The sequence below is a fragment of the Apostichopus japonicus genome, chromosome 12, assembly GCF_037975245.1.
Source record: "Apostichopus japonicus isolate 1M-3 chromosome 12, ASM3797524v1, whole genome shotgun sequence".
NCBI classification, from domain to species: Eukaryota; Metazoa; Echinodermata; class Holothuroidea; order Aspidochirotida; family Stichopodidae; genus Apostichopus; species Apostichopus japonicus.
Window position 1 is genome coordinate 14,409,145 of NC_092572.1, and position 17,215 is coordinate 14,426,359.

At 33.1% G+C, this 17,215-nt stretch overlaps 1 protein-coding gene across 11 annotated transcripts in view; it reads left to right on the top strand.

The window, feature by feature from the left end:
- The first annotated feature begins 306 nt into the window (after positions 1-306).
- LOC139977411 (uncharacterized) overlaps positions 307-17,215 on the top strand; it is a 31,225-nt gene continuing 14,316 nt past the window's right edge. For 5 of the 11 annotated variants that reach the window (XM_071986719.1, XM_071986713.1, XM_071986717.1 and 2 more), the window contains exons 1-15: positions 309-1,662; positions 7,440-7,534; positions 9,008-9,337; positions 9,993-10,316; positions 10,486-10,581; positions 10,854-10,893; positions 11,351-11,378; positions 12,941-12,982; positions 13,853-13,906; positions 14,467-14,529; positions 14,692-14,721; positions 15,493-15,546; positions 16,101-16,163; positions 16,574-16,603; positions 17,152-17,214. In XM_071986719.1, the coding sequence (XP_071842820.1) occupies positions 7,480-7,534; positions 9,008-9,337; positions 9,993-10,316; positions 10,486-10,581; positions 10,854-10,893; positions 11,351-11,378; positions 12,941-12,982; positions 13,853-13,906; positions 14,467-14,529; positions 14,692-14,721; positions 15,493-15,546; positions 16,101-16,163; positions 16,574-16,603; positions 17,152-17,214 (1,272 nt within the window). In that variant the 5' untranslated portion in view covers positions 309-1,662; positions 7,440-7,479. Of the gene's footprint in view, positions 1,663-7,439; positions 7,535-9,007; positions 9,338-9,992; positions 10,317-10,485; positions 10,582-10,853; positions 10,894-11,350; positions 11,379-12,940; positions 12,983-13,852; positions 13,907-14,466; positions 14,530-14,691; positions 14,722-15,492; positions 15,547-16,100; positions 16,164-16,573; positions 16,604-17,151; position 17,215 lie in introns of all 11 variants that reach the window. The other 6 variants (XM_071986711.1, XM_071986716.1, XM_071986714.1 and 3 more) reach the window with 3 other exon arrangements.

Here is a 17,215-nt window from a genome sequence, read left to right on the forward strand (position 1 = left end):
CTGTTCATCGATGCAGAAATTTGGTTAGGCATCATATACCTACTAGAACACTATGCAATGAGTCACTTGAAATGAAGTCAATGCCTATTGTTCACGCTTTTTGTTTACGCCGATGAGTCTCATATTACTAATTTTTTGTACTTGATAATATGTCTTCTATTGATCACTGTATTTGTTAGAATGGTCTGAATCTTGTAGTTAGGTTACTGTTTGAAGGAAATTTCTTAACATTCGAGACATTATTAATATTTTGTACAAATTCGCTAGTTGTGGGTGTTACTTACAACGCAATGTCACGAATGGAACTATATCACTTTGATTAGATATATGGACGATTTGATAATTTATGATCCCTTCAAATGATTATATTAAATCTCGCCAAATCCACATCAGACCGCATGTATACTCTTACTTGATTTAAAGCAGCATTTTGCGTTTTGTCGCCGTTTTTCACTTTCGTGACAAGTCCATCGAGATTTTCACATATATCAATCACAGCACAGCAAACTAAGATATTAGCCAAGTTTTTTTCCCCTGCCAGTAGCGTTAATTTGCGAGTAATTAAGGACATTTGCAGATAATCAAAAAAAGGTCCTCCGACAAATTACAAATTTAATGTAAATCGCATACAGTTCCCCCAACCCCCTAGTTTGAATTCTACCAATCAGAGATGCAGGTTTAGTTAAAAGCCGTTGCTTAACATAGATTCAAGACGTCGAGTTGGTAACTTGGTACAACCAGCGAGCTGGACTCTAACAGCTCCCTGGTACAACTGCCATAGACAATCTACACAAATCAAGCATAGTGTTGTATTACGTATTGGCCAATGACCTTCGTAGCTTTTAAATACTCATATTATGGGCGACGTTTATTTGAATCCCAACGGAAAATATCTATGAGAAAAACAAAGTTGAAAGTTGTAAATTTTTCGACTTTTATGCCACCATTTGAAGTAAGATTTGAATAGATAAGTTAGTTATGTATGCCGTTATGTCATCGTGGAATCAGTGAGGTTGAGAAAACCATAGAAAGGACGCAACATGCTGCTTTAAGTACAAGTCATAGTAAATTTATTTTGAAGGACTGAATCCCAGTTAGAAGGAACGATTGGAAGTTGAAAGGTCACTGGCGATGATTATGGGAGCTTGATGCTTGAGTTCTCAAAGCTGGAAGACCTCAAGCGGATGGAAATTTGAAACAGTATGGTTCGTGGAAACTTGCTAATTGTAAACATGCAATGAGTAACTCATGTACAGGCTGGGCTGGTTATGTGAAGTGAGCATGTACCAAACGTTATGTTGAATAGCTTGTTAATAGTCATGTTTAATACCAATAAAAGGGTAAGAGCTCTGCTAATCAACAGCTGTAGCAACTAATTTTACTATTTGTTATTACAGTGAACTAACGGGGCACTGCACCATATCTTGAATACCGTTCAAGATACATAATATGATAAACATACCATCTTTATGTAAATACAGACATATGCCAGTATATGCTTAGTTTCGTTTTACTATTCAATAGTTCGAAGTCCAGTTGACGCTCGGTTGGTAGTTTCATTTTAGCGATATCTGAATATGATTGTGCAACTGCCTACAACATACCTCTTTGTCGGGTAAAACGAAATTCTGTCTTAATGTACTAGAACTTGGTCTTTAAAAGGTAAAGATATTATCAATTAATACTTTAATTAAAATAAATGTTAATATTATTATTATTATTATTACTAATGTTTTATTTTTTTATAATTATAATCATTGATATTATTGATTTTTGTGAAACAAGGTAGAATCATATCCTCACTTCTTTTAGTTTTGTAACAACTTTTTTTTTAAGCCACGCACGTCATACGATATAATATGCTTCAAGCAATTAACGGAATAATATTGTAAGGAATCCCTGTATATATTTCAAATTTTCAAATTATTTGCTAAATTTAATTATATTTCTGTAGTAATTAATTCACAACTGAGATGGAAAACATATATTTTATTTTGATTCTTCCATTTCAAAGCCATGCCTTCTTTCCCACAATCAGGAAAGGTCTAAAGAATCATTACATAGTTATCTTAGTTACAGCCGTTACGCTTTTGTTTATGAGGGATGTATGTAACGATTGTTGTGGAGTATCTTTCGATCATTTTGTTTCTTTTGTGTTTCAAAGGATTTTAGCTTACCTTCTTTAACGTAAATGTGTAATAAGTTTGCGGTCATGCTTTCTCTATGTATTTTAAAGGACCGTAAAACAATTGAACTAAAACATAAATGGCTGTGTGTATTAACGGACAGAATGGTAAATGTATGGATGCATACTGGATGAATGGAAGACAAGAAGAGTGGGATGACGAATGAACGAATGGATGAATGGTCTAATGTCCATCCTGGAATAACAACATATCGATTTGTTTCAAATCAAAATTATGAGTCTTATTTTAATATTGGTAATGTGAACGTGATGTTCATATGATACAAGTATAACTAGTGACAGTGTAAATGTTTTAGTAAAAGAACGTCAGTACCCAGTTGGTTCTAAGTAAAGTATATTTTACACATTCGAACTGGTTAGTTGATGATACGGGCACTATGAGCTTCATCAAGTTATATCAAATCCCCACACAATTCCATTCCTTCATCGAAGATTCCTAACAGGCCACACAATTCATAAGAAGGAAACGCATGAAAACACGCAACTTGCTGTGGATTACAAATAAAACTATTGTCTAATTAATTGTGACGTTCTTTTTATTCTTGTTTCGAACTTTCTTGATTGTACTATTCGTACTTAGTAATTGTGCTACTTATTACTTTGATGGATAACTGCAGTATATGATCATGTTAAAACGGTGATTAGCCTTACCCCTTTTCATCTATAACTTGTACGATAGCATGCATCGGTTGTTATAGGTACAAGTCGGCAATGGTTTGTTATCTGAACGCTGGGTCATAGCCGACCCAATTTTTATATCAAGAATTTACATAACTAAAAGAAAAAGCCTTTGCTACATCAGTGACTCGTGTCTTTTAATGGAGAGACGAAAACGGGAGGTTGTGTGAGGGGTGGGGATTTCGAAAGGTTTCACATTTGCTGTGGATGATTTGTGTACATAAACTACAGCAGTACATTTAACAGTGATTAGAATTCGCTCCAATAGTACTTGCTCCAGAGCAGTCTGTCATTAACACAAAGTACATAACACTTGGTCAAAGTACAAGAATAATCAGCAATGTCTAGAACTAGTATGATATGCTTGGTAAAAAATGATAAAAAGAGTTAAAGATTAATTACAGTAGGCTTTTGTATTTACAGAGTTTATATGGAGAACAATGATCAATAGAAGGCAAGCAAGAATCTTAACGAGATGAGCGCATATAGAAGCGTTATTTTAATTGATAAGTGGCACCCCAATAATATATTTTTCCCCCATTTAGTAAATGAAAAAGAGAATTTTGTTTTAGATTTAAAAAATGTTAAGGTCTTTTAAACATCTCCTTTAAGAGAGTTGAATCATTTTCCTGGCATCCACTTCTATTCTGGTGGTACATAGATACACGTGTGCTCCGTGTTCGCACCGCAATACCACTAATGAGTAACGTGTATTACATCTTAGATCCTATCATTTTAGATCATATTAGTCACCTCAAATAGACCTCTGACAAGAAAAACTATTTTTAAAATGACCAATATAATGACTTGAAACGTGCTTGGCAGTACAATTCGAAGGTACAATGCCAAAAATCGACCTACTAATTGTTTTAGGACTACCACGAAACACTTCGATACACACTGGGTTTTCTCAGTTGTTTTCAAGCTTTCACTCAGGAAACCTAACAATTATCGGTGTCGAAAACCAAATACTACTATAAACAGATTCCAACTAGAATAAAAAGTCTATATAGTTTACAAATTGGGCAAAGGCATCTTCAACCAAAATTATGCCAATCATACCATTTGATAAGTACGTTTTTGGTAGCAAAATATTTTACAGTTCAGTAATTTATAAATGCCATTATGTTCTTTAATTGAGGAATTTCTCACCAAGTGTGTAACATGGGTCAAATAGATCACACTCATCCGGACAAAGAGATCAACGCCATCACGAACTCAAAAAGATTTCTTCCTGGCAAAACCTTGGCCAAGAAGGGCACCCAGGGCAATTTGACGTACCCATGGGTTCATTAGATGGCGCCGCGATCTGTGAGCTCATTGGACTGTTCTTACTCAGTGACCTCGAGAAAAAAAGCTAAATATATATATATATATATATATATATATATATATATATATATATATATATATATATATATACATATATATATATATATGTATATATATATATATATATATATATATATATATATATATATATTGGACTGTTCTTACTCAGTGACCTCGAGAAAAAAATCTAAATATTTATAAATATATAAAGATATAGATATATAAATATATATATATATATATATATATATATATATATATATATATATATATGTATGTATATATATATATATATATATATATATATATATATATATATATATATATATACCGGTGGAGGCTGAAAGTTTTTTCACTGTTCTTGATTTTCCAACTCATTACGATTTTCATTTATATATATATTCATTTGCCTTTGTCGTTTACCTCCATTGCATTAACATAAAGTCTGTTCAAAGTATCTCTTTCGAGATCCGGCTTTAGGAATCACAAATGATTTCGAGTTGGTTAGCATCATGTTTGATCTTTAGAGTAAGGCTAAATATGTCACCAAAAACAGAACTAGTATTGTTCGATACAGGTGACAAACGCCTACAGTGGAATTACGACCTTCCTTACCGGTTTCGAACCTCTGGACATACAATCAGCTTCCATAGCCTAGTGGTTAGGGTGTCCGCGTACAGAGCGGAAGGCCCGTGGTTCGAATCCCGGTGGAGGCTGAAAGTTTCTTCACTGTTCTTGATTTTCCAACTCATTACGATTTCATTTATATATATATATATATATATATATATATATATATATATATATATATATATATATATGTTGATACTAGATGAGACTAGTGGAACACTAGTAGTTGTAACTCGGAGTTTCACAATAAGAAGATCGCAATAAAGCGTGAAACTCCGACATATATTCCGCTCTGTCCAATGGACATAGAGCACTCTGCGCCAAGATAGACGCCAACCTACTCTATATATATATATATATATATATATATATATATATATATATATATATATATATATATATATTTATACCTCTGTTCGATAAGCACTTAGTCTTTATTCAATTCATTTAATATGTATTTGAAGGTCCTATATTCTATTTTTTGGTGCACCTCCCCGTGTCGGCATGATGATTTAAGTAGCAAGTTTGATAAAGTGCTATACAATAAACATTGTGCCTAAGTTTGCCTAATTCTATTTTTCGAAAACAATTACCGTGTTTTAATAAGGTATTTTATGAAGTATAAATTGATGACATGCCCTGTACAGTTACAGAAGATGTTGTATTACGGGATTTTCTAAACTGGTTTGATGTTATATACTAAACTATAATCCCCCACCCCATACAATAGTCGGATGGAAAGTATATTGTCAAATCGCCTTGATAAAGAGCACAACAAACGACTAACAAAATATAATTCGCCATGTGCCATAGTAAAAACTGGGCCGTGCTGATAAATATTATAAATCTGTAGCATGTGTTATTAGGATTACAGTAAGAACTGAGGATATGTGTAATTCCAACAAATGCGTCAAACTGGATTTGATAGAATTACGGATATTTTCAGTTCTTACTGTTATCCTAGAAGCACAATATACAGGCTTACAGTACGATCCAGTTTTTACTCTGGTACAAAACTTTTTAGATTTTCAATAGTTATTGTGTTCTCTTTGTGTATCGGGTGGCATGTGAGGCGTGCTTATGTTGCATCACCAAATCAACAAAGGGGTCGGTACCAAATCCGACCCAACCTCTTACTATATTACATTCCACAGACCCACGACCAGCGGTATCCTCAATTGGAGATGGAGCTATTTTTTAATTAAAATTAATAGTTGCTGTTTTTCCTGTTACATAGATCATTATAAGAGATAATTTTATGAATTAAGCATGGTTATTCAATTAAAGCTATCTATAATTCATTGAAACTATGATTTGACTACATAACGAAATTTGAAGTCATTTTTACTTAAATGAATCAATTGACGATATCTGTGATGTATTCATGTAGCGTTGCCACATTAAATTACATTCTCATCGATGTTCAACAGTATTCTTGTTTGTTATAAATAAAGCAACTTACATTATCTCACTTAACTCTATAGCGAATCTACTTGATTGTATATAGGTTAAAGTATCACTACTCTTGGTTGATCAGTACTGTAAAACATATATTAAGATGTCTTAAAAGTTCAACAGCCCACATTAAACAATTTACTTTCTGTTTTGACAAAACAGAAAGAAATTTACATGATGATGAACTGATATGGCGATTTATATTACACCATAAAGTACAACATAATCACAAATCGGTAGGCTCCCTGTAAGTGGCGAACTGCACAAATACAAATTTGCTATCACAACTTAAGTCAGTATTTGTAGTACAAAGTTCAAAATGATTACAATATTATGAAACCTACGCTCGTTTAGTTTTTTAACTATAACAGTATGGGAATGAATGGGAAAAAACTAAGAAGGATATGCATATTGGTCTATTCAGCAAGAGACTTTAGTACACGTCATAAAGCAATAGCTTTGGAGTCGTTGTTCACTTTACAGCAACATATTGGTTGTTAGATTCCTTCTGCAGCTTTGCGGCCGTTTAGCTAAGATCATTTGTAGTATCTTTCATAGGGAAATCGTGATAATTATTTGACAATGAACACACAGTCACATTCTGTATGCAAGGGTACTGGGATTGAGAGTGGATATGTAGTGGTGTAGTTTGATTTTCGTGCACAGGTTTTTTTGTTGATTGGTTACATTCATTATAAAATATTAAGACTTACGGCCAATTTATTTCATGAAAATCAATTGAAATTAAAACAATATCAATGAAAGTACTATTTTCTTTTCCACCGAGCAAATTCTAAGCAAAATATCCGTTCCAACCAAATTTATCAAATAAAGAAGTTTTGTTTTGCAGAGTAATGGATAGTTGATTCTTGTGAATGTTTTACTTGATGTTGTCAATATGTAGTACGTGAATTCTAAGTATAGTTTAACTTTATGTGAAGGAGCCTTGGCGTACCATGCACAATGAAGGCAATAGTCATTTCTGCACTGATCTTTGCGATCTAAAGCGCAAGATATGGTATCTATGGTATCTATAACTACTTTCAGTTGCAAATTTTAGAAACACATTTTGACATGTAGTCAGATAATCGATGTGACTTTGCCTCTTTCAAAGTTTGTTTTGTTTTTATCTTCACAGTGAGACCTGATAAGCATAACGTCAAACGAAATTGCAAAATATGGACACTTCTTCTTCTGTATTATTCTTTGTAGGTCTTCTTTTGCGTGTTTCTGGTGAGTTTTAAACTTAGTTTATTGAATAACTCAATAACAAGAGGGCAATCCAATGACTTGCAAATTTCCTCGCCAGGAAGACTGATTTCAAATTAACAAATTTGTTATAAGCTATGCAATCTGGCAATACTGTTTTTGAAGTTAAGATGATTACATTATTCCGTGAAGCCTACACTGAGAAAACCTAGGCTGGGAGTTTTGAATCCAGAATTACACTTTTAACTGATAAATTTAGTGCAAAAGTTTCCTTGGTTTTGTCTCATTTTATCACCACCTTTAACACTTGAAAGATTACCACTCCTTCTAATGACGCGTAAAGGTAATTATACATAAAGGCAGGGAACAGATGGAATATATATATATATATATATATATATATATATATATATATATATATATATATATATGTATATATATATATCGATTGTACTCAATTTGACCATTGATCTCTGACCTTTGGTTCCGAGGCCTACGTGACACATGGGTTTTCCCTTTAGTCCCTTTCCCTTATTTTGAAAAAAAAAACATAATGGTTTGTGACTCAAACAAAATTGAGCTAAAACATACATTGATTTTTAAACACGTGACTTTTGACCTCGGTTTCCATGACAACCATACATTTTGATAGCATATCCATGTGTCCTCTAAGAGTTATAGCCAAGGAAAAACGATTGAACTAAATGTGATCATTGTTCATGGGTCGGGAAACTGCGAGACATTTGGATTCACCCTGGGGTACCTTCCCACCAAGGTTGAAGAAATTCGGTCCAGTCGTTTAGGAGGATGTTTTGAGACAAAATTGGACACACATACACGCCCCCACAATCACACATACGCACCTGACAAACACGCTCCACTCATACACGGACACGTTTTGACTCCTCCCTAGGTCATAGACTTCCGTTCACACTGATGTATCATACTTCTCCTGACCCCTTGAAACTAACTACTCGGGAAAACTTATCATTACCATGGCAATTGCTGCTATGGCAACAGACGTAGCTGTATATTACCCAACTGGCAAAAACCTACAATTTCCCAACCTCCCTATTGGATCGACGAGATAATATCAGTTAAAGTTAAATGAGTTAAGCTATATACATATATTATATGTAAATTTATGTATAAGTATCCATTATGTATATCTTGTATTTGTGTTTCGTTATGGAAGTGTTATCACTTAGGCTTCCGTGTCTGGCCAGCTACAGAAAATAAATCCATTGCTGCCCCAATATCCCCTCCTTTCTGCGTTTGTCATATTCACCCATCACTGTTTGGTTTAAACATTTTGAGTTTTATTCGATCATTCCATAATAATATACCGATGACTACTTGATGATATCACGGTATGAGGTAATGACTGTATGATCTACATTCAGTTAAAAAACTACGTACCACAATCATTTTTGACATGTATATATAATATTGACATGTATATATATATATTCAATTTGGTGTTACGTTTGTTTATAGTCGCAGTACCTGCCCATTCATGGGATGAATCAGACCTCTCAATGGCTTCAGTAGTGGTGAAAGAAGGGGAATCTGCGGAAATATCTTGCATGTTGAAGGAAAGCAACGTTGCATATTTCTGGTTAAAAGGCGGATCTCTCGAAAATAGCACTGTAGTTGCCTCTTTCATCAGCGGCCGTCCTACAAACGACCCTGACGAACCTTTCACTGTAACAGAAAATGGAACCCTTATCATTAAGACAGTAAGCCGTACCGATGAAGGAAAATATATTTGCAGAGTTTCTTCGAAAGAGATCAGTTGTCACGGTGAAGTTTTTGTATTTGTACAAGGTGAGTTCACTGCATTTTTCATTTATAGTGGTCAGCGGGACAACGGAATCACAATATCACTTAATAAAATAAGTTTGTTCCCAATTAAACTGCAAAAAAAGATTGACTCGTGCAATACGTTCCACGTTTTGACAAATATGACATGAAAATGTTTTTCTTAACGTGCAGCGAAAAGGGATAACATAGCATGTTTAACATATGTTTAAATATGTGCAAATTGTTTTTATTAGATCAAAGCCGGTTTAACAAAAGCTATAAAGATATATGTAGTATATGAATGGAACAGTTTAACACTTAAAACAATGTAAGCAACAGTGTGAGCAAAGCTTAAATAGTACCAATATGTTACAACAGAAAAATTTTATTTTGTGTCATATTTGCAAGCTCCTTACAAAGTTACCGTGGTTTGTTAAAAACATTTTAAGCAATCAGCCCATCATTTTATTAGCTAACAAAATTGACAAGTTAAGTTGCATCTTCCTAAAAAAGGCCAAATATTAAACGTAAAACAATGTTACTGTTGGTACCAGTGTTGAATATCACTAAATTTAATTCTACGTGGAATTACGCTGGGTGTGTATTTTACGCAAGAACTTCCACACCAAGTTTAATCTTCAAAGATGCTAACCTTCTGTTATGATTATTTTATATTTAGCTGCTCTTCAAGACTTTCAGCTTACAATTGAATATTGCGAGCCGGAGAACAGTTGTGTGATAAGCACTGAATCTACAAAACCAACATCGTTGACATGTAAAGCCACCAATGCGTCACCATCGATGAAATTAAAATGGTTTAATGGATCCCGTGAGATAAAGGTTAACATCGAAGAAAACAGTTTGACAAAGGAAACACCGAGAGAAATCTCTAGTACAATCAAAGACGTCTACAAAGCTTCTTCTACGTTGACATGTCAAGCTGTAGATTTCAAGACGAGCAATGACGATGGAATGTTTGCTCATGTCCAATTCCGTACCCCTGGTAAGGAGCTCAAACAATTTGAAATTATATTATCTAGACTTTCCACGTTATAGCATTTAACCGAATTTGCAATTGTATTCTTAAATTGCCTTTATAAGTTCAATGTTGATCAAATTCCTTTCAATTCTATACTAATGTCATATTCCTTTCATTGTCTTCACATACCCAGCTTCAACTGCAGATATATCTCCAGGATGGACTGTGACCGCCATTTTGTTTATTGTAGGATTTGTAATTGTGTTTCTTTTTGTAATCTTCTTCACAGGTAAGTACCTAGTTCATTTGCAATAATGAATACTTTTTTATTTATATATGATTACTTCAAACACTAGAGCATGCAAGTTTTATAGTAAAATCGTACTCATCATTAATGTGCTTAACTTACAGAAACATCAGATATTTTTATTTAATTTTCGAGGCTATAATTTTTGTATGTAAATTAAGATAGCTACATCAACTTAATTGGTAGGAGTGTGTTTAAACAAGCGTTCTCTAATGTTCTTCAAATAATCGATACAATTTATATTTTTCTATTAGTCTGGCCAAAGGTACGGAATGGGAAAGATGTTGAAACACAGTAAGCAAGTGTTATACTTCTTTAATAAAACTATTGCTTTTCGATTGCTCCATTATCACTGCAACTAACGTAATGGTACTCAAAAACTTTGACAAAAATCACAACATTCATATAAAAAGAAAACAATTAATTGCTACAGTTTCAAACCAAAAGCAGTTTTAGATTAGTAGTGATTTGATCGCTATTGGTTACCGTAAGCATTACCTTGATTACTTTTCACCAACGGATATTACTATCTGTAAAGAATGCATGTCAATATTCTTTGTCGACTATAAAATCTGTGTATGCTCTGCTTAGCTAGTAAATTCATCTAAGCATATTCTATGGTTCTCCAATAGTGCTATACATTTTTCCAATACTATCCTTCCACTAACCCTACTCTCCCTTGCAATCATCATTTTCTGAACCAAATGGTAAAAAGCACCTGTAATTCATATAATTTATTTCTATTTTGCAGGAACAGTCCAGAACAAGTGTCCCTGCTGGTATGCAATTGCCAAAAATACATACACTTTGAGAGTGATATACCATTTTGTACTCGCTTATTCGATTCAAGAACATATTTTTGATACGATGAAAGTGCAACGCGAGAACTTGTATTCAAACAGTTCCTATTCTGATCATTTTAGCGCTTACTCTCTCACACAACGGTATCAATCAGGAAAATGATTAGCATGAGTTAAGACAAATGTTTACAATATTAAGCACCTAATGTAAATTATTGAATCCAAAACCTTAGTCGCGATTTTTTTAAACTGAGTTTCCCCTCCTTCTGCCGTACTTGCTTTTGAGAGAGTCATTAAACAAGAATTAGGACTCCTCGGCCCGTTTGGTAACGAGCATGAGTAGTATCCGTCAAAATACAAACATATATTATAAACCAAGATCATGTGCTGTAATTATTCTCTTTTGAAAGGGCTCAACCCTTACACCGTTAAGTCTTGATTTAATTGAATTTAAGGGTTGAGAGTTATTTAGCTTTCGTGCTCTATCCTGTATATTATTCTCTCAACAAATTTCAGAAATCCACTATGTTTTTCTTTAATCATTGCGCTAAGGGTGTTCTATGAGACTGAATTTAGGATTGCAAGTAAGGTTTGGTGTCAATAACCAAGTTACGTTAATGAAGTCTTTATTCTAAGTTTGAAAGTCCTTCACGCCGAAGGCCTGATAAGTACTAAACGGTGCGTAAAAGGTAGACTTCCATCTTATGTAACGTTGGTATCTCCCTTCGCGAGACAAAACCAGATTGGATATTGTAATCGTAGAATAACAGCTCAAGTTAGATTCAAAAGTACACACTTTTTACATGATTTCGTTATCTATTAATATAATGAATTGCATACTTCAGCTCATACAGAAACTATCTTCATGTATATCTATTATCCCACAATGAGGTATCTATTATTTGCGTCAGCGTTCTATTTTGTCTAACATAATGTGAAGTAACATATGCAGAAATGACAAGAAGTATATAAAAGGGGTTATGTATTTTAATTCACAAGTGAATGTCAACATGATCAACATAGTTTACAATTACTGTTACTTTGCAACATGTATTCAACACCCCATAAATGATTTATTTCAGAGAGAATCGTTACATAATCGGCAACCTCTCAGCCGTTATATTACACTGGCGACCAGGTTTTCCGCGCAATCATTCAATAAACATTTAGCACTCCACACTACTGAGCAAATAGCTGTTAAAAAAAAGTATATGTGTAAAAGTAAGTTGGCCTGACGTTAAGATCCTAGCAGGATTTTCTTCAAAGGCTTTATACACATTTTCCTACACGAGCTCTCTAGTGGATAAGCAGTTTGCTAACAGTTTTATTTCATTTTGGAAATTGAATATAGTTTAGTGACTATTGTTATGTATTATGAATGTATACGAGAGTTTTCACGGTGATTCCTTACACTAAGAATGGGATAAATTTGTTTCTTTCGGCTCAGATGACATATTTAATATTACGATTTACATTATCCTATCAAAGGTTTGTTTTTACTAACGTTATGCTTTTTATGTAATGTTGTTTCATTTCTACAGAGATCAAAGCAAGATTTGACAAATAAAATTGCAGAATTGGAGGTAAGCATTTACGTCAAAATTATTTACAATTTATTGAACCAGGTGAAAGAGGATTAACACTACAAACTAAAAAAAAAAGTAGCCGGTATCAAACTGTTTGTATCCCCCCACCCCTCCAAGAAAAGAGAGAATATGGTTCAACGACTATTGTAATGTATCTTGAAAGGTATGCGACGCTGATACTGGTAGTAACTTCAAAGTTGCACGAAGTCATTTGTGCTCAACCGAGAGATATGTTAAATTATAAAATTAATGTCACACAGGCCATACCTACCATTTTCTTTTTCTTTCGATGAACTGAAATCCTCCCGTTGTGTTGATTGGCATCAAATAATTTGTGGGTAGATGGCTGGATAGATATTTATGTATGCATATATGAATGAACGGATTGGTGGATAGATGGATGATAGATTGATGGATTGATGGAGTAATGGATTAATGGATGGATGGATGGATGAATGAATGGATGGATAAAAGAATGAAGGACCTTATGTATCCTACCAAAGTTTATTATAGAAATCTTATTACAGTTCGGCTTTTACTGCTGTAGATGTGATTATTTTCTTATTGTACATTTGCTAAATTTTACATCAAAGCTGCGACGCATCGTCTTGCAAACCCAATCCCTCGGAGTTACCCTCCTTTCACATGAAATTTTTAAAGAAGTTCCTGACATCAACTTTTCCTAAAATGCCATAACAAGAGAGACAAATATTGCTTCTTACCACTTAAATATTTAGCTGTTTAATTGACGCTTAAATTCGGAAAAGTCCGGAGAGATTTTCAGTTGATAAGACAATATATTACAATTTCAACACGCAATTTCATATTAAATTTAACATTTTGGATCATGCCTTTTTTTATTTGAAGAAATCTTTGGATACCGTTAAAAAAGATCTGTCGAATAAAAATGAAGAAAATCAGGTCAGTGGTAGCCATTATATTCTGCAATTGTAAAACATATCCATGAAACTGTAATTTTATTGCACATAGCTGAGAAGCAGTTTTTCACTAGAAGTCAATAGATCAGTAGTCACATTTATAATTATTCAGCTTGCGCAATTTTAAAGAAATTATTTTTACATTCTTTTGTTAATATAAAGTTTTTACAGTCCCAATTTGCTTCGTATGATACATTCTTAAACCTTAAGACAAGGCAATTTGTTCCATCAAAATACCAGGAATTTGCTTTTTCGAAACATTTAAGTATATTAAAATTATTACAGTTACTCCAATAATGCTGATAATTCATTAAATATGATTATATAAGCAATTTATTTCACTGTTGGTAGTGTTTTTTGAGAACCTCGTCGACTAAACATCTCACACTCAATTATTTGAATTTAATAATAAGGTTCACTGCAGAACAATATTGCCCGTTCCATATATGTCATAGTAAACTCCATGTTTGGTTAATCAGGTAGCTAGTGTATATTTTTATTTTGTATTGTATGAACAAATATCCTGCTGTCTTCCAAATTCAGGAACAGAAAGATAATTTTACGAAGAAATTATTAGAAATACAGCAGTTAAAAAGTGAACTTAAGGTGAGTATGTCAATTAAGTATGTTTGTAGCAACTACTTACATTTGAATTTTTTGTTGGGAAAACAGTGAAGAATCACTGCCATTGGCGTTACAGGATGTCCTTTATTCTTGATAATTGTATTATAAGTTTGATATTCTTTTGAATATTCTTGTTTTGCACAGCATTTAAAGGAGCAACTGACGGAAAAACAGGTATGAGAAGTTTCAAGAAATGATTAAAGTTTACTTGACTTAGTCTTAGTTGTTTCTATTATATCATTTTCCAACCGGAAATAAATAATTATTTTCCAACTTATATCATAAGGAGCGGATGCGTTTAAAAAACCACTTGTTTTGAGGTCCATATATTTAGTTTGTAGGTATTTAGTTTGTAGGTATTTAGTTTGTATGTATTTGTTTTCGTTTTTGTCACTAAGGTCCTTTTTCAGCATGTTTCATTGGACTACAATAAATTTATCATCTACGAGTTTTGTTCGATATATTGCTAGCAGTTTGAAATTATCTGGAGTGATACCTGCCAGCCCTACCAATAAGGGCTCACCTGAAGATAAACCCAAATATCTTAAATGTTGAGGAAAACGAACCTGTGTTTGGAGGATGGATGACTAAAAAAGTCTGTCAGACGTATGGTTTAGAACAATAATCCATATTTGAAGAGGAAAGATAATGTTAATGCCACCAATATCTAAGTATATTGTCCAGTGTTACATTTATATGATATTCTATACTTCTTGTGATAACCAACGTAATTTATTTTTGATAAATCTGGATCTCATTTGATTTTGTATTCTTTTATCTGTACATATCACCTTTGAACTAAAATATTTAGCTGTCTAAATGACGTGGAAACTTCCGAAAACTACGAAGAGATTTCAGCTGATAAGACAATTTATTATAATTTCAAAACGGATCTTCATTTTAAATGTAATACTTTGATTCATGCTTTTTTTTTTTGATTGAAAGACATCTTTAGGAACCGTTACAGGAAATCTGTCGAGGACAAATGAGGAAAATCAGGTCAGTGGTGGCCATAATATACTGCAAATGTAAAACATTTCCATGAAACTTTTATTCTTCGAATTTGCCTTAGAAGCAGCTATTTTACTAGAAGTCATTAGACCAGTAGTCATATTTTGTAATCGTATATCCATTTTTCTGTTAATATAATAAAAAAATACAGTTTCAGTTGGCTTCGTATGATACATTCTTAAACATTAAGACAAGGTAATTTGTTCCATAACATAATGTATTAAAATACCGTAAATTTGCCCTTTTTTTTAAACATTTAAGTATATTCAATTCACAAATGCTTATTTTTTATGATATATTATTATATCAACTTTTCCATATCACTATTGCTAAAGTTTTAGAGAACCGCGTCGACTAAACTTCTCACATTCAAGCATATAAATTTGATTAACTACAAAATGCTAATAACTGTTTCATATTTGTCACAGGCTATTCCATTTTGGTCATTCAGATAGTTAGTGTAAATTTTATTCTAAATTTTAGTGTAATTTTATAGTAAATTTTATTATATGAACAAATATGTTACTGTTTTCCAAATTCAGAAACAGAAAGATATTTTAGCGAAGAAAGACTTAAAAATTCAGCAGTTACAAAGCGAACTAACGGTAAGTATGGCAATTATGTATGTTTGTAGCAACTGCTTACATTTGCGTTATTTTCCGATAAAATATGTTAAAGCAACCCTTAATAGCTATTCTCTCCATAACTTTTTCTTGTATCGAGATGTAAAATTCATTGCTGATGACAAAAAGTATTGCGATAGGCCCACTAACCCATATGTGTCCTTTTAAAGATCATCATTATGTTAAATATACCAACATTTTCGGAATGACAGTTGTGCTTCGGGATGAGGTTGTTGAAACGGAAAAGCGCCTACGAACATAAAGGAAGAAGCTTGTGGTGCGTTTGTCAATAGAAACGTGAGTTCATTAACAGTAAAAGTGAAAGTGCTTCTTCAGGATAACAATCATGTCAGATAATTGTATCACAAGATTGATATTCTTGTCTTGCACAGCATGTAAAAGAGCCACTGACAAAAATCCAGGTATGAAAAGTTTCAGATAATGATTGCAATATTACTTGATGTAGTCTTAGTTGTTTCTATTTATCATTTCTAAAAGGAAATATAATAATCACATTCCAAAGTATATCATATTAAGCGGATGTCATGTTCTTGTTAACAATGCGTTTAAACTATGAAAATTTCTATATTTCTTATGACAAAAGGAGTTGTTGTAAATTTGCAGAATGCCTTATTTTCAGTAAAAGGCATTTAAAAGATCACTTCTTCAAGGTTGATCTATTTAGTTTATAGGCCTTTGTTTTTTCTTTGAGTCATTAAAGAGTTTCTTGACTTAGCTGTCTAAGACTTTCAATACACTATTCATCTGCGAGAGTGTGCAAGTTATTGCTATTTTGGGGAGGGCGAATGGGGAATATATGTTAAAGATGAGTTTTAGTGCATTGATGATAAATTCCTCATGTTTGCGCATGTGCAGATAAAATCACGTCAACATGAAGTGTTATGCACAACCTATGAGTTTGTGGCCAGGCTATTGCTCAATTATGTTTTTTTACAAATATTATCTTCAGAAAAGTGAGCAAGAAGTCAGTTCCAAGCAAAATAAGTTGACTGAACGGGAAACTAATCTAATGG